The 21,314-nt window shown below is 45.7% G+C and overlaps 1 protein-coding gene across 2 annotated transcripts; it reads left to right on the top strand.

Moving 5' to 3' along the window:
• Positions 1 to 616: 616 nt before the first annotated feature.
• On the top strand, positions 617 to 13,529 carry LOC109295812 (cytochrome P450 2D26). Of its 2 annotated transcripts, none has more exons than XM_019514878.1 (9): positions 617 to 1,004; positions 4,861 to 5,032; positions 6,092 to 6,244; positions 6,797 to 6,957; positions 7,059 to 7,232; positions 9,466 to 9,607; positions 10,530 to 10,717; positions 11,959 to 12,061; positions 13,011 to 13,529. In XM_019514878.1, exons 1-8 carry the CDS (start codon positions 960 to 962, stop codon positions 12,034 to 12,036), a joined length of 1,113 nt encoding a protein of 370 aa, XP_019370423.1. In that variant the 5' UTR covers positions 617 to 959; the 3' UTR covers positions 12,037 to 12,061; positions 13,011 to 13,529. The 2 variants fall into 2 exon arrangements, with proteins under 2 accessions (XP_019370423.1, XP_019370422.1); XM_019514877.1 differs by having other exon boundaries at positions 618 to 1,004; positions 11,920 to 12,061.
• Positions 13,530 to 21,314: the final 7,785 nt, after the last annotated feature.

Raw genomic sequence — 21,314 nt, 5'->3', positions numbered from 1 at the left:
ATGGAGCTAGTTAGAGACAAAGGGTCTGCAGCGACTTGCTTACTGTTCCATAGTAAAAATAGTTTCATTCTTCTCATTCATGCCTGGTTGAACATTAAAGCTATCCCCAACCTAAGTTTTATGAATCCGTCTCAATGAGTTGGTTACATATCAGCATTCTGTCCATCACCGCAACCAGTGATCACTGCAGTGCTACCACAGGTGACAGTTGATGGCATCTGCTTCAGGTGCTAGGGGCTGCAATCTTTTCCATGCAACAAAGTCCAATCTTCCACAGCTCTTTGCCAACCTAGTAAGCAGCAGATCTAGGACTGGCTATGTGGAAATGTTGCAAGAAACCTCTGATTAATGTATGTTAATTGTGTTAATCAAGCTGCTGGAAAAATGATGGGGGGAAATTATAATATTGGTTAGTTGAGCTGACACCTTCCAGGCTTTTCCAAACTTTGTTCCAGCTGTGCATGCTTAACAGAACAGCAGGACATAACAGAAACCTGAGGTATAGCGAAGGGAGCCTGTTTCCCTTTTACAGAAGCCGCTCCCCACATAGATTTGTATCGTCACATCAGAGGAGAGGCTAGAGAGAAACAGGAGCCAGGCTTCCTACCAGGAAAAAGGGGGGGGGGTGTTGGAAGGGAGAAGAGTAGAGGAGGACAGACGAATAAAAGCAGAGAGAGAGAAAGCAATGGAAAGGGCATGAGTCAAAGAAAGTGAGATAATAGAGGGGAGGCAGACAAGCAAAGGAGGAAGCAGCAAAGAGTACAAGTTGAGGAGGAGAAAGGAAAGAGATCGTGGAGCATCTTTTCCAGCTTTGGTCCCAGCTTGCATCTTGCTGGAACAGTTTACCCATACTGGGCTTTTCCCTCACAGCCTTTGGTCTGCTATTTGTTTTTATAAAGCGCAGTAGAAGCTGGAGTCGCTACCCACCTGGGCCACCCTCTTTGCCTTTCCTGGGGAACATGCTGCAGATCAATTTCTACAACCCTCACCTCTCCTTCAACCAGGGAAATGCTAGTGGGGCTGCTGCCTTTCCCAGAGTGAAGCTGGTCATGGTTTGGGAATCCTAGAAAGGTTATTTCCCATGCACAAATCTTTGTCAACACAGTAATGATCCCTGTAGGGGGGAGGGTTGAACATTACCCCATTAGTCCTGAAACCTTATATGGGGCTGCAGTTGCCTTGGAGTCCAGAGGGTGACGTTCTACTCCAAAGTCCAGAATAATTTTTAGCTAAGATCTGTGTGCACAGGAGCAGAGACTGTGTTTGTGTGTATGTGAACATGCATACCCCTACTCGCAGCCTCTTTGAATGCTTTGTGTAGTTTTTTGGGGAGATGCAATATAAACCAAGCCTGACTTTTTTTTTTTTTTTTATACCCCCCTTGCAAAAGTCAGGATAGAAGTGCATCTCATAGACTAACTGAATCAGAGGTGCATAAGTGCTTATGAGCAAGAGCTTGCTTTGGTTGATTTTTCGTATTATCCTACAGCATTTTGACAGTATTCTACCCCTAAAATGGCTGGTGAAGAAGTACCATCTCTGCAGCACTTTGAGATCCCTTGGGATGAAAAGGGCTAGAGCACTGATTCTCAACCAGGATGCCACCACGGGGTCCTCTGAGATCCTTTCAGGGGGTTCAATACTGCTAGGTGTGCCAACATAATTCACAAGATAAACCCAGAAATTTCAGAGGAATCCATAGTCTTAAAAACATTCTGACCTGTTGTGGTCTTGCTGAGTTCTTTGCAACAGAAAAAAATCCTGTATTATTTTTCCATAGTCAAAAAAATAATGAAAACTCCATTTTCCAAGGAGTTCCTTGAGTTTAAGGCTGGGTGCTTTGAGCCTCAAAAAGCTGAGAATTCAGAGCTAAAGAAAGCTTATTGTATAGGAAAACTTTTTTCCCAGGACAGATGTCTCTGATTTGGAGATTTGGCTGTTGAATAGCATAATCTGTAAGCTAGCTCTATAGTACTGGAAGCATTTGAAAGTCTCAGCAAAGGTGAAACAGTTGGGGTCTCCAGCTATACAGCTTTAAATATCTTGCCTGCTGTATCCAGAATATCCACAACTCTAGCAACATTAATTATTCAGCAAGTGTAGACTTCCATTTTTCTTTTAAGGAAAATATGTTGCATCTTAAAGGAAATACATCTTGCTTTATCTTGTGGTTGAACCTGCAAACTCTACAGGCCCTGTTCTAGTTTGGCACCATTGCACTCATGTTTCCAAGTGGAGAAATTGACCTTGGATCATGGGGGTTTTTTTTGCCAGGGAGTAGAAAAAGCCATTTGTGTTTCAGGATCAAATCAGATTATAACAATCCTTGTCACTGAAGTGTTGACTAGGGACTGCTTTTAAGAGCACTTTTTTAGTTGGACCATCCTACTCTCTTTTTCGGCCCCATTTCTGTGTCACAAGCAGAAATGAAAACAACTCCTATTACTTGGAGAAAAGCAGGAAGTAGAAATAGAAATGGCATTTTATCCTATCACCCTGCCACCTCTTTTTAAGTATATTCCTGAGAGCTTTATCCACTGGTAATGACTGGCAATGTGGTTTTCACCAGTTCACCTGTGGGCTGTCTCCCCTGTCTATAAGCTTGGCTATGGGAGGAGGTCAATGTCCAGTAAGCTAGGGTGGGAATTTGCAGTGCTGGCTACCCTGAACTAACTCCCTGTGTGGACCAAGTTGGTTCCTTGATGTTCAGAGACTACATTTCCTATTTTTAGACCCATTTCCTTACTCTAGCACCCATAAAGTGATTCCCTTTATCACCTTTCAAATGTTTGCAGGCAGTGATTCTGTTTCCATAGCTTGGATATTTGGTCAGTTGACACAGCTCATTTAATCTTTCATCATTCCTTGGCCTGTCTATTTTTTAAAATCTTTGATTACTCTTTGAATTCAATCCTAGTTAAACAATACCTATCTGCTACGGAGGTGAGCACTCGGCATTACCACAGAAGTAGCTGTGTCACTGCCTTCCAGAGGTGGGTCATCATCCCCTTGTTCAGAGATACCACTCTGGTGAGGCAGGAGTGCTGTTCCTTAACAGCTAGGCTGCTATGGGAGTAGATGACATAAAAAATGGGAAGTGGTAAATTGTGAGTTTGTATTTTCCACGCTTGTACCCAGAGAATGGATTTGTTCTCCCTGCCCGCGATACTTTGGTCCCAGAGGAGTGTACCCCTTTCACACTTGTATTTACAACTCTCAATTTCCTAGATAAGAGGTGAGAAATTCTGGTACCATTGGAATGGGACAAAGTAGCCAAAAGCTGGTGTAGCGAAACACAGCAAGTTCATTCAATACAGGGGTTGCGGAACCCTCTTCCCATCTGATGATGGACAGCTACATAGTAAGGGCTATACCACCCCTTTCTAACAGCTGGAAGGCATGAACAGGGTTTCCCTGTGCCCTGCTTCCTCCAGTTGCTGTGATGACCCTTGGGGGCCACTGGTATGTGCTGCAATTTTGAACAGCTGCCAGGGTAATCTCACTTCTTCTAGGTCAAGGGTACTCAACCCCTGGGCCAGAGCCATGGCATCCATGCCACAGGATTCCCTGTGGATCAGGAAATTTGGTTGTGGGGGCAATTCATACTGCCACCCCTTCCCCACTGTCTTAAGTCCCAAGCCCCCCACAGCCATATCAGGGCCCATATTGGGGCTGGACCACACCCCTTCACCCCATGCAACTGGATCAAGGTTGGGCCATGCCCCTCTGCCCCCTTCATATAGCTGAATCAGACCCTGCCATGCCCCAGATTAGGCCCATTGGCTGGATCTAGCTTGCAGATGTGGGTGCTGCCCATCTGGCCTACAAGGCAAAAATGTTGAACACCCCTGTTCTAGGGAAATGGAACTGGATTGGCATACAGCCGAGCCAGGATCAGGGTAGCTGGTGGGTTAAAGGACTTTGCAACTCAGCAGGTAATATGCACCAAACAATCTTTGGGTGCATCCAACTCCACAGAGCCATTCAGGTCCTGGCCTGAAATTCTGGACTTAAGGTGAACTTCTTGCGTCCTTTCTAGCTATAGGATCCTCCTTTTTACAGTCATGTTCTGGTTTAAGAAACCTAATCAACACATTAACACTTGGAATCACAACTGGTAATAGTTTGCCTTGGTCTAAAGATCATTGCCCTCTGCTCTGGTGTTCGTAGGAGAACTGTATCACATTTTAAATTCCTTCTTATATCTAGAAGTGAGCCATCTCGCTGTATATTTAGCAATAAAAGGCCAACCACATCAGTGAAGGTGGACAAGAAACTGCTCCCCTCCTACTCCCCTGATCCATGCTGTGATAGGATTATGAACCTTGTGCAAGCAATTTCTCATAATGGCAACGCATAAACAACTCCAGGTTAACTAGCTACTCAGGTCAACTGTGTCTGAGTTGTTCCATGGGCTATCTTTGAAGAAGCCAGAGGAGTTCTAACTTCTTGTAGTCATTCAAAATCGCAAGGGGGTTTTTATGATATTGCTGGCAAAATTTTACCTTGGGCATAATTTTGTTCTGCTAACTTAAATTCTCCTAAATTACACTATCAGCTAATAATGGTGTTTTTTTTCCATTGCCTGTGAAAGGTGCTGTGGTAAGTTGCCATGAGTTGTTGCTCTGCAGAAATATTTGTATCATTAATTGATTGCTAAAGTTCTTTGTGATAAAGATAATTTGTGATAATTTTACAGATTCACAGAAGTTTAGGGCTGGAAGGGACCTCATGAGATCATTCAAGATCCTCCAAAACACTTAGATACATTTTAGCATCACAGTCTGAAAAAAACAAAGCACGACCTGGTTTTCAGCCATAGAAATCAACAGCTTTTCTTTCTTCTTTTTCTCTTGACAGCTGAGTAAGAAGTTTGGGAATGTTTTTAGTCTTCAGTACTTCTGGAGTAACATGGTGGTGGTGAACGGGTACAAGGCAGTGAAGGATGCACTGGTCCAGAAAGCAGAGGACTTTGCTGACCGACCTTATTTTCCTAGATACGAGCACCTAGGTTATTACGAGCGCTCTGAAGGCAAGTGCCATGAAAACTAACAACAGTTTCTGACCGTAGTTCAGAGATGACTGGCTTGTAAATTGGAGGTGAATTGGCCAGTGTGCTGCCTCTTTTCTTGTCCCTTTGCTTATGCTCCTTGTGCTGGAACCTGACTCTACCACTGCCTCTCATAGTTTCCTCCCCTTCTCTTGGCTCTAGTGAGCAGATTGAACTGTTACTGGGTATAATAGGAAGTGGCTGTTCTGTAATGTTAAGTAAGATTTTCAGGGTTACTTGTACCCCTTGTCACCCATAATCAGAACTGGTGGATTTCTATTTCATTCATGTTTCTCATGTTCTGTATGTTGCTTTGTCAGGTCGTAAAGAAATATATTTTTACAAGGAATCTCCTGGAACTGACAGTGAATATGTGGGAGAGTAGAAAGAAATACAGTCTGAAAGGGAGGCTTGTTAGTCTGGGTACTATCTTGAATTATCACAAATCCCTTCCATAACATCCTTCCACAACATAAAATTGGAGCTGAGAAACCTTTAGTCACAACTTGTCATAGAAACAGAGACAAGAAGGTTTGGAGGGTACCTCCAGAGGTCATCTAGTCCAAACTTTTAACTGAGAGAAACCATACTTTCCCTCTCCCACACTCTAGCCAAGGCAAAAGTGTTGCCTACAGTACCATTTCCAGCAGTTCTATCCAACAGTTTAATCCTTAGGAAATGTTTTTTGACCTCTGACCTGAGGCCCATACCCTCAACTCTGGTATACTGGCAAAACACCACTGATCACATCAATTTATATAAGTTGAGGAAATGACCCCAATTTTTTTCCAAGTTGTATTACATATTGTTGCTTCCAGGTACACTTTGCACCTTTCAAATTAATTCCTCCTCTTAACCAGCTACACAGGGGAAGGTTGAAACCATAAGTCCCTTTCATTTGTCAAGCCATACATATTCTTCTGCTTTCATCTTTCCTCTCAAGTCAGTTCTCTAAGCCCAATTTTGTTACTCTTCAGTGAATTTTGTCTGATATAGTTCACAGAGCTCTTTATATATCCTGTTAAATAATTGTCTTTTCAGGGTTAATAATCTCAAGGTTTGGTCCTGCCTGGAGAGAACAAAGGAGATTTGCACTCTCCACCTTGAAGAACTTTGGGATGGGAAAGAAATCCTTGGAGAACCAGATTTCTCAAGAAGCTGGATTTCTGTGCTCTGCAGTCAGCTCTAAAGAAGGTTCGTCTCATCCAGGGAGATGGGGAATTGGATTTAAATAAGTCATGTATAAGGAAATAATTTCTGAAGAAAGGCATACTAATTTCTGTATGTTGTCTTCTATCCATAAAGATATTAGAATGCTTTGGGGACCAAAAAGATAATGATCACGCACCTAGCACTATCATGTAGCCCAGGGGCGATGCATAGGGGGTGCACGTTCACCCCAACTGGCTTCTGTGGGTGGTCACTGCTCACCACCACCAACACCGCTGGTGGCATCTGTGGGTGCTCTGCAATCCCTTCTGGCTGCTGCTGCTGCTGCCAGCAGTGGCTGCGGCTGGTTGCCAACCCTTGGTCAGTGCTTGCCACCCTCCCTGTCCCAGCTGCTGCCAGCGGCATCTGTGGGAGCTCCCCCACTTAGTGTCGCCATGCTCCCACCACCACCGTGCCCCCCAGCCCCTGGGGGCACATGTCATTCATGATGTAGCCAGCTCTGGTCTACGTCCTGTCATTATTTTCACAGAATATCCATTTGGGATTGAAAATGATGTCATAATTTCTTTTTTTCAGGTCACCCTTTTGATCCACTTTTTCTTTTAAAGAAGGCAGTTTCCAATGTGATCGACTCTCTTACCTTTGGTGAGCGCTTTGACTATGATGATGAGAAATTTCAGAGGCTTGTGGAAATCTTTCAAGAGAGCATGAAGGAAGAGAGTGGATTCTTGCCCCAGGTAAACCAGCAAGGATAATTTACTTGGGGAGAAGCTGCTAATGATTGAGCAACCAGATGGTGTTCTATTAACCCTTTGTCTCGCTCACTTTGGTATTCTAGCTCCTTAATGAAGTGCCTTTTTTGCTACGCATCCCTGGAGTGCCACAAAAGGCATTTCAATACCAAAGGGCCTCCATGAGCTTAATAGATGCGATTTTGAAGAAGCACAAAGAGACCTGGGATTCTACCCACATCAGAGACTTTACTGATGCATTTCTACAAGAGATGGAGAAGGTAGGAAACCAACAGGACCTCTTTGAATGTATAGTTTTGTGCTTGGTGAATACACTAGTAAAGGAACAATCTCTATTGGTTCCTTTCATATATAAAGCAGCTCGTATGCTCTTGTATGTGAAGCAATCTGCAAATGTTACGAGCAACGTTGTACAGTGAATAGCTCATTTCTCTCTTTCAACGTTCTCTTATCACTAGTACATGGATCAAGTGGCCCAAGTCTGAATAACAAAATAATAGGGTAGGATGCCAACCTACTCTCTTCTTTAATACATTCTGCAAGTTCATATAGTTCAGAGGTTCTGGTATACACACTGGATTCCATCTGGAGCACCTCTGTGATTTGCAGCAACGCTAAGAAGGAAGTGATTGTTGTGTATCTGAGACTCTTAGCTTAGTGAGTTCATGCTCAGAAATCACTTGGAGGATGAGCTGGTACTAGGAGATTCCATTTTGTACTGAAGATTTCATACAGTATCCAGTGAAGTTGGTGAAAAGAACCCCCACTAATTCCAGTGGATGCTGTTTCTCATCCTTAGCGCTCTCGCCTGTAGAGCAGCACTGATGTAAACCAACTAGGTACTTAATAGTTTTTATCTTTTTTATCTAAGTCCCAGGAGAAATGCTAACTACAGGTTGCCGACTGTACCTAGTTGGAAAAACACTTCATGCCAAAAATCCAATCAATCCATTTTTATATCTTTTTAGCCATAGCTCTGAAACCTCAATACTTCCAAAGCAGGTGAGGGTGGAAAATGGGAGGAAACATCAAGGAGAGCTAAGGTATGGCAAGAAGTATTAGAGCCCTTGAGATAGCAAAACCCCAATTTGTGGATCTGTACAGAACAGGCACAGGTGTTGATGCAGGCTATGGACATACGTGTCTAGCAGTGGCCTTGGGGACCTGTGGCTTGTATTATTGCAGCCCATTTGGGGTGTGGTCTCTAGCCACTTAGAAGCTGAACAGCCCTGTCTTATTGACACTTTCTGAAGATCATTGAAAAACTATTTTTCAGAGGCTTCTGGTTCAAAGGCCTCTTCCATTTCCAGCCTTTTGCCTAAATTAGAAATTTATGTACTTTGGGGAAAAAACATTAAAATAGATGGACTGCTACTACAGCTATGTTCTGTTTCCCTCTGTGGGCCTAGAAGGAAAGTAGGAAGAGAGCTTAGTAAGAAAACATATTCCTTGGGCTTTCTTATGCTTCTTTCCTTTTATGTTTAGGTGCTGAATTATTAGCCTTGTGCTGATAAAGTCCAGTTTGGGTTGTCTTAATCTTCTAGTGATTTAAGTGAATTTAATTGCCAAAGCAGTGAATTTGCAAGGGTTCAGTTAGTTAATTGGCCAAGTATTTACCAATTCCCCTGCTTTGTGCAAAGCAGGGACATACTGTATTCCACAGACATGCAGACTTTTTAAAACCTGATGCTATCTTAGAGTGTTTAGTACATGCACCCTGCTTTATGACAGAATTTCAGATTCCATAGAGTATGAATAGTCATGTTACCCACTGTAGGCTGTAGAAGCTTGAATACTACAGCAGCCAGTGGTAGACTTTGCTTTAGTTCAGATGGTAGGAGCCACTGTTTTCAGACAGGTGGTCCTGAATATAATCCCAGATATCAACCTGGAGATCCATGTTGCCTGGGTATGGGGGATAACTGATGACCTTCAGAAATACATAACTATAGAGTTACTACTGTGTATTTATTGTATGCATGCAACCGCTTGTATTTCACTCAGCTTTGCTAAAACCATGAATGGTGTGTGCCCCTCGGTGGCTGGGGAGGCACGACTGCACTGGTAGTGTTGGGAGCATGGCGGCAGTGAGCAAGGAGCTCCCCCAGATGCCACCAGCACTGTTGTCGGTAGGGGGGAGGTGGTGAGTGCCAACCAGGGGTCGGCAACCACCCGCAGGCACCACTGGCAGTGTCAGCAGCGTCCAGCGGGGATTGCTGACTGCCCACAGATGCTGCTGGTGGTGTTGACGGCAGGGTGGCAAGCAACAATTGCCCACAGGTGCTGCCTACAGTATCAGCAGCGTCTTTTTGCAGAGGTGCACCACCACGCTCAGGGGGTGCATGTGCACCCGCATGCACCCCCTGCGTGTCGCCCCTGGCTAAACCCTTGATTTGCCAGTCTGAGAGAATGAATTGGTCTCTTAGCTAGAACTATGATTTTCTGCCTCAAACAAAACTCTGGCTGGATCTCATTTTTCTTTGTTCCTTTCAGACCAAGGAGGGTGTGGAGACCAGTTTCTCTTATGAAAACCTTCATTTAGTAACTGTTGACCTGTTTTTGGCTGGCACTGAGACCACCACCACCACCCTGTGCTGGGCAGTGTTATACATGCTTCTCCACCCTGAGGTTCAGAGTAAGTGAGAAGCAGGGGGGAGATGTGATTTGTTTCCTCTGCTCCGTGCCTTCCATGAAAAAGTTCTCAGTATCTGCTTCATTGTGCTGTAGAAAGGTGAAGCAACAGTAGCAATGGTCATAGCAGTGATGGAGAAGGGCTCGAGGGGGGAGAGTTCCACAGATTTTTAAGTGCTGAGATGAGTAGCACAAAGGCACGTGGCAGGAAAAGAGAAGGGAAAGCTTTAATTTAAAAACTTCAATGTCAAATGCACTTTGGGACTGTCACAGCTCCTTGGTAGCCTTTTCCATTCTTAAAGGTCCTTGTGCCTTCCTAAGGCTAAATGCTCATCTGCCTAAATAATCCAAATGCTGGAGGCACCTGTGCATTTTAGGCCCAATAGTGTGGATGAGGTGAGAGATCTCCTAGGTACAAGACTGTTCCCTGGGTTTAATTAATAGAGGATGAATATATAAGTTGCCCTGAATAATTGAAGATGAGCATGATTCCCTTCAGCTCCTATTCCCACCCACCGCTTCTGATCCCTCTTCTACCACTGTCTACAGAAGGTATTTAGGACTCTTCTCTCTCAACCTGTACCAGCATCCCCCTGCATCTCTAGATAAAATCCACCTCCTTAGCAGCCCCCCTGCCCAAAGTGGTCATCATCTACACCTCTTGCAGCTCACACAAGACCCGACTGTCAGATCAAATTATTCATTAGTATTAGTAGCAGCAGTATATGTTTACATAAAAATTGTTCCCAAAGGTTTTGGTTCAGTCTTGTTCCCCATACGTGCTAGGTGCTGCACAAAGAGAGAGACACAGTTACTGCCCCAGAAAATATTAAGTCAAGAGGAAGTCCATACCCCCCTGTTCCTCCAGGGCTGATGCTCACCATTAGATACCTTATATCTTGCCCACATAAAATGTCCTTTTCCAGGAAAAGTCCATGAGGAAATTGATAAGGTGATTGGCAGGGATCAGTCACCCAACATGCTGGACCAAGCAAATATGCCTTACACCAATGCTGTGATCCATGAAATACAGCATTATGGGGATATTGTTCCCACTGGACTGCCTCACATGACATACCGGGACACTGAGCTTCAAGGATTCTTCATTCCTAAGGTTTGTATAGCCAGGTGGAGAAGGCAGACTTCCTTTCCCTTTGCAGACTGATGTCCTGTTGCTCTAGGTAGTCCATATGGGAATCTCTCCAAAGTTCTGTGAAGAGTGAGGTGTGGTATTGGGCCCTGAATCGCATGGTCAGTAGTTAGTTATAAAATGTACAGCTCGAAAATGGTTTGAAACTAACACAGGCCCATACTGGAGGTGGAGGTAAGTGAGGTGCACAGGTTGCCTGGACTAGGCTGCAGAAACTCCCCAGGTCACCAGTTGAAATCCAGGATGGCAATAGCTATTTAGAGGCCACTGGATATCTCAGTTCTGGTCTAAGTGGTAACATCTGGCACTAATTGTGCTTCTTTGCTGGCAGCCTTGCTAGAGATGCCAAGATTGTGAAATACTACCTTCCCAGTTTGGCCTTACAATTAGTTCCTTTAGCTCAGGCCTATAGCCTGAGACTGGGGAAAGATCACGATTTTCCCCACAGTCAAATGAGAATCAGCATTGTTGGAGTTGGTGAATTAGGACTGTTTCTCTAGTGCTAAAATCAATCTCACAGCAAGCTTTGGAGGTGCTGGGGAATGGTTTTCACAATGTGCCTCTCAGTAGTCCGCGGTACAAATGCCCTTCATATGATGACGTTAGTTAGGACTCAAACCACAAGGGCATCTGGTTTTAAAGTTTAATAGCAAACATCAGAGCCTAGTTTCCCTGCACTATCAGGGGCATCAGAAGTGTTCTCTGCCTCCTTCTGAAGACCGAACAGTGGCCACTACTGGAGATAGGATACTGAATATCCTAAATGAATGTGGGAGAGCTCCTGGCTCTGTGGCTGCTATTTCAGAAGCTCTGGCCTCCCACTGTTGTTCCAAAGGTGAAAGGAGCTCAGGATGTGTCCTTTGGCTGCTCAGAGAGACCTGCACATTGTCTTCTTCCAGCTCTGGTGCTGGGCTTGTATGGACTCTGGGAAGTGGTTTACAGTGGCCCTATCCTGTAATGAATGCACTGCTCTTCCTTGTTACAGCAGAATGATGTTTCGGGGGCTCCTGTCCCATGGAGCCACAGGGGAGGTGGTTGGTTGAGAACCTCTAGTAATTGAGAATCAGAGGCAGGAGGTGAGCTACTGAATACAGAGGGACATCATTCTGCTCTGGGGTGGCTTATCTTGCGTCCTTACATATCTCTTCTGTTTGTGGGCTGCCTAGGATACGGTCATCATCACCAACTTGTCCTCCGTGTTGAAGGATAAAACCTTTTGGGAGAAGCCGCACCAATTTTACCCAGAGCACTTCCTGGATGCAGATGGGCAGTTTGTGAAGTGAGAGGCCTTTCTGCCTTTCTCTGCAGGTGAGTCCTTGGGTTGGAACAGCTGGGAGAGACCATCCCTGCAGAGGTCTGTCACTGGGCCAGAGGAATAATCTGCCTCTTCCTCTTCCAGTGCCAGCAAGTGGGCATCTTGTCTGTCCATCTGCCTTGGTTCCCTCCCAAAATATGGTCAACTTGCCTGGAGCAGGGCTTGGCAACCTTTTGGCCACTGTGGGCTGCTGCTGCTGCTTATGACCCAGCCCCTGCCATGGGCTGTGGCATGCAGCCAGCTCTTCCTGCTGCAGAGAGGGATAAGGGATCCTGTCAAAGGTAAAGGCCTGACACATATCTGATTTGGCAGATTCTCACCTGTGGCCATGTTACAGGAGAGTTTACACTGTCTGGGTACGAGGGTGATGTAAGTGTTATCCTTTAAGTTACAAGCCAAATTCATTTGTTCTATTTGATGGGTTTTATTTTAGTCCTTGAATAACTAATTGAGCACACAGACTCATCTCCCTTGTGCTTTCTGTTGGTGCCTGCCTCTCACTGCCAGGTTCCTAGCTTTGCCTTCTCTGGTTGCTCACACAAGAAAATGAGCTCTTTGGTTGCTGACTTCAAAGAAATTAATTCAAGGATGTAACTGCATTTTATTTGGAGACGGCCTACTTCTCTGAGTCTTTTTTGGAGCAGCCTCACCAAAAAAACCACCCCTGACAAAGTCCTGTGTTTATGCTTTCCTCTGCATCTTCTGGTACCAAAGGAAAGGGAATGTTAAGCAATCCACAGAGGCATTTCACCCAAATCCCTCTGTACACAGTCTGGGAATAGAAAGTGTGTGTGTGTGGACAGATTCTCCACTTCACTCCAATCTGTGGTCATGCCATGAGGAAGCTCCCCTTTCAGTGTCTCATAACTTACAGTTGCTTTGCCATGCTCGTTCACAAACACCACCTTCCTCTTCTCCTTCTCCTCACTCCTTCTGTCTTAGGTCGCCGTATCTGTCTGGGAGAGCAGCTGGCCAGGATGGAGCTCTTCCTCTTCTTCACCAGCCTCCTGCAGTGTTTCACTTTCCAGGTCCCTGAGGACCAACCCAGGCCTCAAGAGGATGGGTGTTTTGCCATCGTACATTTCCCACATCCCTACCAGATCCAGGCTATCCTAAGATGAATGCAGATGTCTGCCGAGTTCTCCTCGGATGCTTCAAGAGTGTTTAGTATATGCCTAATTCTTTGAGAACATCTCTTCAGAGCTTATTAACTGCATTTGAATCCAGGGCTGAAACAGTTTCAATGATGGGCTATGGGATGTGATTCTGTAAACACATGCTATTTGTCTATTAGCACCATGTACATTCCTGCCACATTTAAGTGCAAAAACCAGGGTGATTTCCCCCCCGAGACAAGGTTGGCTGTTATGTTTGCTAGTACACCTCACCTCTGCTTGTATGTGCAGCGGATCAGGACATTTGGTAAATAAAAACGGACTATCTTCTGCTGATGCAAACTGACCCTGAGGTAGCTGTGCCCATGCTTGCCACCAGTATGGAATTAACAGATGAGTATGTCTTTGATTCTTTCTCACCTGAAGAGATCACACTTGCATGATATGGTCCCAACATCAACCATGTTTCCTGAATATATGCAACATGCAGGGCCTTGCTGCTGTTCTGATTAGGTTCTGGTACTTTCAGAAACATAGGGCACAGGGTAGCCTATAGTAGATCCTAAGCTACTTAACAGTAGTACATTATAACATTTGCTTGAGCAGACTTTGGGTAAGAGAGGAAGAGGCAAAGGACATAAAGGCTAGGGCCTGAATTGATTCAATCTTTGCAGGTTAGTCTAACCTGGCTAGGCTAAATCAGTTTGTAACCATACAGATATCCCATATATGCAGACACATGCCTGCAGTGGCTTAGGCTAGAAGCCGGGGGGCGGGGGGGCACTAGAGAAGCCCTCCCTTCCCCTCCATAGCACTGAGCTATGGGAGCGGTGTGGCCAGGCCCTAGCAGGACGTTCTGAATAAGCCCAGCAGGGAATTGATAACAGTGTTTATCACCCCTAACTCAATGTTTATTACCCCATTAAGAAAACAACATTACCAGCTATCTATTGATTCTGTCTTTGTTCCATCTACCACAACAAGGATTGTAGCTGGCATGTGGTCTGCTAGCTAATACACAGGCACCTCTCAGAAAGGCAGAGGGGTGGGGGAAATTCAAGGTTAGCAGGGAGTGTGGGGGGGAGCAGCCTGCAGTCTCTGCCAGAGTTGCAGCCAGGGAGCAGAGGGGAAGGGCCAGTTCTGCTGTGGAGCACAGAGTCCCATCCAGCCCAGAGAGTATGCTGGGACGCTGGGGGAGGCTGGTTTATCTTAAACCAGAAAGGGGTCTGGGACAGACATTGCATAAACCAGTTTGAGCCAAATCAGTTATGTCTGATACTACATTCAACCAGGTTTATCTCAAACTGTTTTCAGCCCTTTTCAAACTGATTTATGTTCACTGAGCATCTGTTCTGTTACAGGTTTAAACCAGTTTCTGATCACTTAAATTGGCTTATGTGTAATGTCTGTTCCTAGCTGAACAGGGAAGAAAATGTTATACATGACAACAGTTCAGAAGGCAAAAGGAAAGACAAGGTAAGATGGTTATCTTTTGGTCACAAGTCATTTAGTGTTTTTATACCAGGTGGATCTGGTTTAGTGCAGATGCAGCTTATATAGATAATTAAACATAGGTATTTCTTCTTGAAAATAAGCAAGATATGCTCAATAATCACATTTGATAGAGTTTGTATTAATATTAATGATGAGATAACCTGAGAGGTACATTTCTATATTTTCTAACTTTTATTAAATAAGTTTTTGAATTTGGCCCAGGTAATTTAGGATCAAAATCCAGCTTCACCTTAGAATCTTTGCTCATCAGCTTTGATGCATGGTTCTTGCTGAATAGCCCATCTGCAGATGAACCAAGATAAGCATATCTCTGACATTTTTAGTCTCTAAATCTAGGTAAGAAAATCTTTACAGAAGACACCACTGAAAGGAAAACTGTGATGGTGAATGTGATGAAGGTGCAACAAAGTTATCTGAGACTGTGAAGAAAAATGTTACCATATTTTCTTGCATACCATGTGCCCCCAGATAAGACATGCACCTTGTTTTTGGGGAGGCAAAATGGAGAGAGAATTTATTCCAGCATTATGGCTGCATAGAGCAGGGACAGATAAATCTTCATCTTGCCTTCCATTTCCTGCTTTACCAAAAGCTGTTCAACCCAAGACTGGCTCTCTTCCAAGACAGCATTGTTCCCCCTGAAACCAGAGCAAGGCTGATTCTGACTTGTGGCACCTTGCTATACTCACCACACCTCATTACACCCTAACTGTTCCTAAGACTGGTCCCCACTGATGGATCTATGATTTTGAAAAGAGTTAAAATATTCTGCAAAGCTGTGAAATAGGTGGAGAGAGAGCAGGAGTAGCTAAAAGACAGGAAAATTGCCAAAAGAAAGGTTAGGAGAAAGCTATCCCAATGCAATGGAAGAATGGGAAGTTTAACAGGAGACCAGCCTGGCTAGACAGCAGTCTTTTCAATCAGCTGAAATGCAAAATGGAATCTACGCTACATGGAATCTCGGTCATATTACTAGGGAAGAGTATTAGTATTGCATGGGCATGCAAGGAGAAAATTAGGAAGGCCAAAGCACAATTTGAGATGCAACTAGCAAAGGACATGCAAAGGCAAAACAAGAGAAGATTTCAATACGTATGTCAAAAGTAAGAGGAAGACCAAAGAGACCATTTATCCCTTTTGGTATGATGAAGGTAACCTTAGTTACAGGTGGTGCAAAGAAGCCTAAAGTAATGTGTTGGTTTTTTGTTTTTTGTTTTTTGTTTTTGTTTTTTTGTTTTTTTTACTTCAGGCTTCACAAATAGGGTCAGCTACCAGTGACGAGCGCTTTTGGCGGCAAAGATAGGAAAGATGACAAACAGCCTGGAGTGTGGAAGAACAGGTTAGGAATTACTTCGGGAAGCTAGATGTTTTCAAGGTGGCAGGGGTGGATGGGGTGCACCCTAGGGTACTAAAGGAACTTACTGAGGTAATTTTGAAGACATTTGCTACTCTTGGAGGTTGCCTGAGTCCTGGATAATTGGAAAAGGGCAACTGTAGTTCCCATCTTTAAGGAAGAGAAAAAGGAAGTTCTGGGAAATTACAGACAAGTAAGCCTGACCTGACCTCAACACCTAGAAAAATCATGGAACAGGTCCTCAGGGAATATATTTCAAAGCATCTAGAGGAGACCGAGGTGGTCAAGAGCATCCATCATGGATTCATCAAGAGCAAGTCATGCCTGTTCAGTTTGTTTTCCTTCTATGATAAAGTGACAAATTTGCAGATGACACCAAGTTGTGTGGAGCTGCAGACACTCTGGAGGGTACGGCTAGGATCCAGAATTACCTGGATAGACTGGAAAAATGGTTTGCAACTAACTAAATGAAATTCAACAAAAACAAGTGTGAAGTTCTACACATTGGATAGAACAGTTGCATAATTAAAGGCTGGGGAACAACTGGCTAGGCTGTGATACTGAAGAGAAGGATTTATTGGGTTGCAGTACAGTATAAGCTGAATATGAGCCAACAGTGTGCCAAGAGCATACTGAGTAGTGTTAACAGGAGCATCACTTGCAAATCAAAGGAAGTGACTCGTGCTGTACAATGAAAGTGCTGGTGAGGCCTCATCTGGAGTACTGTGTCCAATTTTGGCCCCACACTTCAAGAAGGATGTGGAGAGTTTGGAAAGAGTCTAGCATAGAGCAACAAAGATGATTAGAGGCCTGGGAAGCAGGCTAGGACAGGCTGAAAGAACTAGTGTTGTTTAGTTTGGATAAGAAAAGGCTGAAGAGGGGTTTGATAACAGTCTTCAAATAGCTGAAGAGTGATTATAGAGAGCAGGGAGATAGACTATTCTCTGTGGCAAACTGCAGCAGAGGAAATGTAGATTCGAGACCAGGAAGAACTTTCTGACTATGAGGGTGATTAAGCATTGGAACAGGCTATTCAGAGAAGCTGTGGAATATCCATCTCTACAAATGTTCATAAGTAGGTTGTACAGACCCTGGGCTGAGATGATTAACCAGGGATGATCCTGCCTTGAACAAGGGGCTGGATGTGAGGTCCCTTCCAGCTCTACTTTCCTATGATCTCCCAGGCTATAGAGAGGACCAAAGCCCTTTCAACTCCCTTCAGGTAGTGAGGAACAGGTGGAATATATTTGGTGTGCTGAACATCAGGGTAGGTATAGTTTAAAAGGAAAGAGCTATTCCAAATGTGAAGATGATCTAGAGGGTGCGGGAACCAAACAATAAGGTCAGGTACAACAACCAAACATTTTCCTTCACCACCCTTGCAACATTCAAGTGTGCGTCAGTGTAATGAAGTGTAGGTTACCTAATTGTTTTAGTTGTTCATGCATACTGTGCAGGCTGTCTATTTAATCCTCATTTCTTCATAAACAATATGTTCAGCCACAAGATCTGCTTCTGCTCCTTCAGCAACTTTTTCCAGTCCTTTCCTATTTGTAAATTGTTGGTGGTAGTACTGGGTGGAGGCCCCTTTAAGGCAGTGGGCCTGTTCACTCCTGGCTCTGCCCTTTTTGGGCTGTATAGGAAGGGAGTCAGGAAGAAATTTGGTAGTTGTAGCCTGGCCACCAAAGAAGTTAGAGCTCCTGAGTTAGTTAGTTAGAGCAACCTGAGGCTGCAGAGCATGGAGAGAGGCCCGAGAGCAGATCAGCCAGAAAACCAGGGGCTGCAGAGTGTGGTGGAGGCACAGTCATGCAGCTGGCAAGCAAAATCACAAAGGTAATATTGGTAAGAGTCCTACTTCTACTATTGCTACTGTTTTGCAGCCAGTGATTGCTCATGACTTGCAGTGCTAGCAACTGGGGTTAGATCCCAAGACTGCCTGTCCACTAAAGGCAGTGCTGTAATCATTAGGCTTCACAGTCAGGCTGGCTTCCTTGGTCTTCTCTTGGCCCCATGACTGCTGCATTCGATCTGGTTTCAGGAGGTGGAGAGTGCCATCCCCCTGCCAGGCTTTATAGTTTGGTAGTTAGGGCCCTCTCCTGGGAAGTGGGAGATGTGGATTATTCTAAAAAATCAACCAAATTCAATGAATGCATAAGTTGAATGGACTGTGCATGTATCATTGTTATCCAAAGGGACTGAAAATGCCCTTGTCAGATTGTATAACCAGGATATGGGTAGTCGGAGCTTGACCCTAAAGGGTCGCAACCCTGGGGATTAGCAGGAGAGAAGGTCAGGAAGCAAAGGTCCCAGCTAGAGCCATGGGATCAGGAGGAGGCGGGGCTGGAGGCCAAGGTCCATAAGCCCCCAGGACACAGGTGGTCACCCTGAGTAGAGTCATGAGCTGGGGCTATGTCAGGGTCAGGAACAGAATCCAGGGTTACAGCATGGTGTCACTATCCAGGAGGTGAGGAGCGGACAGTTATAGATACACAGGACTGGGATGTGGGCAATTGCCCAACAAAGCCAGCATCTGGGGGCTGACTGACAGAAGTCTGGGATGGAGTCAGGAGAACAAGAGTGTGGGTTGGGGGTCAAGAAGCCAGCATCTGGAGCATAAGGGGTTAGGAACTGGAAAAGCAGTCCGCAGCACAGGGGTCCAGGCTGAGGTCTGGAACGAGGAGTCAGCAGGCAGGAACTGATGGGCAGGAACAAAGATGAAGTCAGGGAGCCAGCAAGCAGAACCCAGGGAACAAGAAGGTACAGATCAGGAAACAAGGAGTCAACAACCCAGAGCTAGCCAGAGGAGGCATGCCCAGGGATGGATTCAGATGGTACCTCAGTGTGGTCCCCCCTCCTTTCAGACCCTGCCATGGGAGCAACACCTGACAACACTTATTGAAGCTCTAAAGCAGGTAAGAATCCCATCACCTCTCCTCTCAGCACCCCCTCCCTTCCCCCTTGTGCTCAGTGGTTATGTACCCTTCCTTCCCATTCTTCCCTCCCCCTCTACTCACTGCTGCTGCTGTCTCCAAGTAACCCAGGGGGTGGTGGGGTTCACATCTTCTCTTGCTCTGCTCCAGATGGCCTGGGCTTAGCTTGGGATAGCAGCAGTGACAGTGTTCTGTGAGAGCTTGGGAGCAGGCACAGGAACAGGGGAACCCATGTTTTGCTGCCCCCAGCCAAGCCTGGCTCCCCATGCAGTTATTTCCTGCAGACCCTGCTGGAGTGGGGCAGGGGTGGCCTGAACAGTGGCAGCAAACAGGGTCTCCATGTACCTAGATGCCTAAGTAGAGAGGGTGAAAGGAGAAATGGGAGGGCAGGGGAGGAGAGGTGCTGTTGCACATGGAGGGAAAGGGAGAGGATGCTGTGTTTGAGGGGGGTGAGATTCTTACCTGGTTCAGGGCTTTAAAATAAGTCCCTGGCTGCTGCTCCTGGGGCATGATATGGCTACTTCGGGTGTGGAGAGTGGTTGGGAGAAGGGTCCAGCCACCCTTACAGTCCTGGTCAGTGTTCCCACACTTTCTTTTAAAAACCATGAATCCACTTATGGCCACATGCATACAGGCAAGGTGGGGCAGCAGGAAGCAGTTTAGCAACTAGCAGCCAAGACCACTAGCTGGTGGCAATTTAGCTTGCCCAGGTTTCATACACCTTCCAGCTGGGCATAAAGGGGCTGTACAGCACTCTTTTTTTAAATAACCCCGTGGGACTGCAGCCAGGTACTGCCCATGGAAGCTGCTGATGCTCCCCCTCACCTCTAGCAGCAAGAGGCAGCAGCTGTCTGACTCAGATGTAGCTGTGAGGAGGAGGCAGAGGGAAGAGATGCAGAGCATGGAGCAGAGCCAAAATCTGCTGTGATGCAGGACCGGGTGGAGAGGGAATGTGAGCAGGAGGCCAGATCAACTGGTAGAAGCTTGCTGTGGATCTAAAGACACAAACCCTGCTTATAACTTATTGTCCAGCACTTCCCCATACCTAGTTGTCTGTCATATGAAAGAGCCATCTGACTGGCAGACCTCTCAGCAGGATGATGGTTTGGACTTGGAAGTTTTGTCTGGAAGCTTGCAATAACCTCCCCAGCATTGTAGCACTTACCTCTGCAGTAAGGCTAGCTGGTAGCAGAAAGCAGAAGACTCTTCTCGCAGAAGGGTGAAGGAACCTCTGAATAAACGTGCAGGATCTCCAGGATGAGGAAGAGGGTGAGCTCAGCTTGGCCTCTCCCTCCCACACACAACTTCATGGTCAGAGCTAGGGGAGCTTATGCCTCCTGTGGTGACCCTAGAAGAAGAGGAAAGAGGGCCACTAGGTCCAGGGAGGATGGAGGGGGCCAGGCCTGCTTTGCTTTGCTTTGCTTTGCTGCTTCTCTTCTCTTCCTTTCATGAACACTACCATGGATACTCTAACTCAGGCATATGCTGGACCCAGAGAAGTGGAGAGGTGGTATTTCCTTGCCCGAGTCTCTCTTCTCTCCTTAATCCACCACATGTCCTCACTGGTTCCCAGTGCACCTGCTGGTGCTGCTCTGGCCCAGGACCTCTCCCTTAGATCACTGGGATGAGTTGCCCAAACCACCAGCCAGATGGCAGTGACACTCAGATCGTATCTCAACAACAGCTGCTGCAGTTTCATGAGGGATGAAACAAAAAGGCTTTCCCTGGGCTGAACAGAAGGCCCACTGCCAGCGGCACAGAGAAGAGCTTCTTAGAGCAGAACCCTCAAATCTCCTTTAGGAAGCACGAGGCAGCAAAAATAAAGGTGTTGCTATCAGCTGCTGCCTCTTCTGTAGGTAAAGGATTGCAGGCATGCAGCTAAAACCTCTCAGGAAACACCCAGCTGGACTTCAAAGGCCTGAATTGCAGCTGATTTGCCTTTCATGTAGCCTTGGCCCTGAGTTCTGTGAGTGTAAACTCACTGTCAAGGCTTAACCACCTCATCTGGCAGCACCTCACAGCTGCGTGGCACAGATGTGAATAATGGCGTGAGGCATAAAATAAGGAGAGCTGTAATTTCTATTGCCTTAGCAACAACAAGGTATCAGGGAGGTGGTGAGCTCCCACGCTAATGTTAATGGAAATGTCTTACCCCTGCGTATCTCCTGATGTGTTCTGCTGCAATCCCGCAGGGAGACATGAACATCAGCAGAGAGAGAATGGGGCAGTAACAGTGGATCCTCTGCTGTAATATCACAGCCTGTTCTCAGAAAGCGATTTCCAGAGCTCAGCGTGCAGAGGGACCTGCTGAGTAGGGCTGAAAGGAGTATTC

Source organism: Gavialis gangeticus, unplaced genomic scaffold, assembly GCF_001723915.1.
Source record: "Gavialis gangeticus isolate Ggan-Ray unplaced genomic scaffold, GavGan_comp1, whole genome shotgun sequence".
Lineage (NCBI taxonomy): Eukaryota > Metazoa > Chordata > Crocodylia > Gavialidae > Gavialis > Gavialis gangeticus.
Note: the sequence above shows the minus strand (reverse complement) of the source record. Positions and strands in the feature narration are given on the sequence as shown.

Bases quoted from the DNA above. Each gene is read 5' to 3' on its own strand.
- LOC109295812 (XM_019514877.1), top strand. From the start codon at position 960: ATGCTGCAGATCAATTTCTACAACCCTCACCTCTCCTTCAACCAG. The intron at 5,033-6,091 runs GCAAGTGCCATG...TTGTCTTTTCAG, and splicing joins TTATTACGAGCGCTCTGAAG to GGTTAATAATCTCAAGGTTT. The intron at 9,608-10,529 runs GTAAGTGAGAAG...GTCCTTTTCCAG, and splicing joins TCTCCACCCTGAGGTTCAGA to GAAAAGTCCATGAGGAAATT.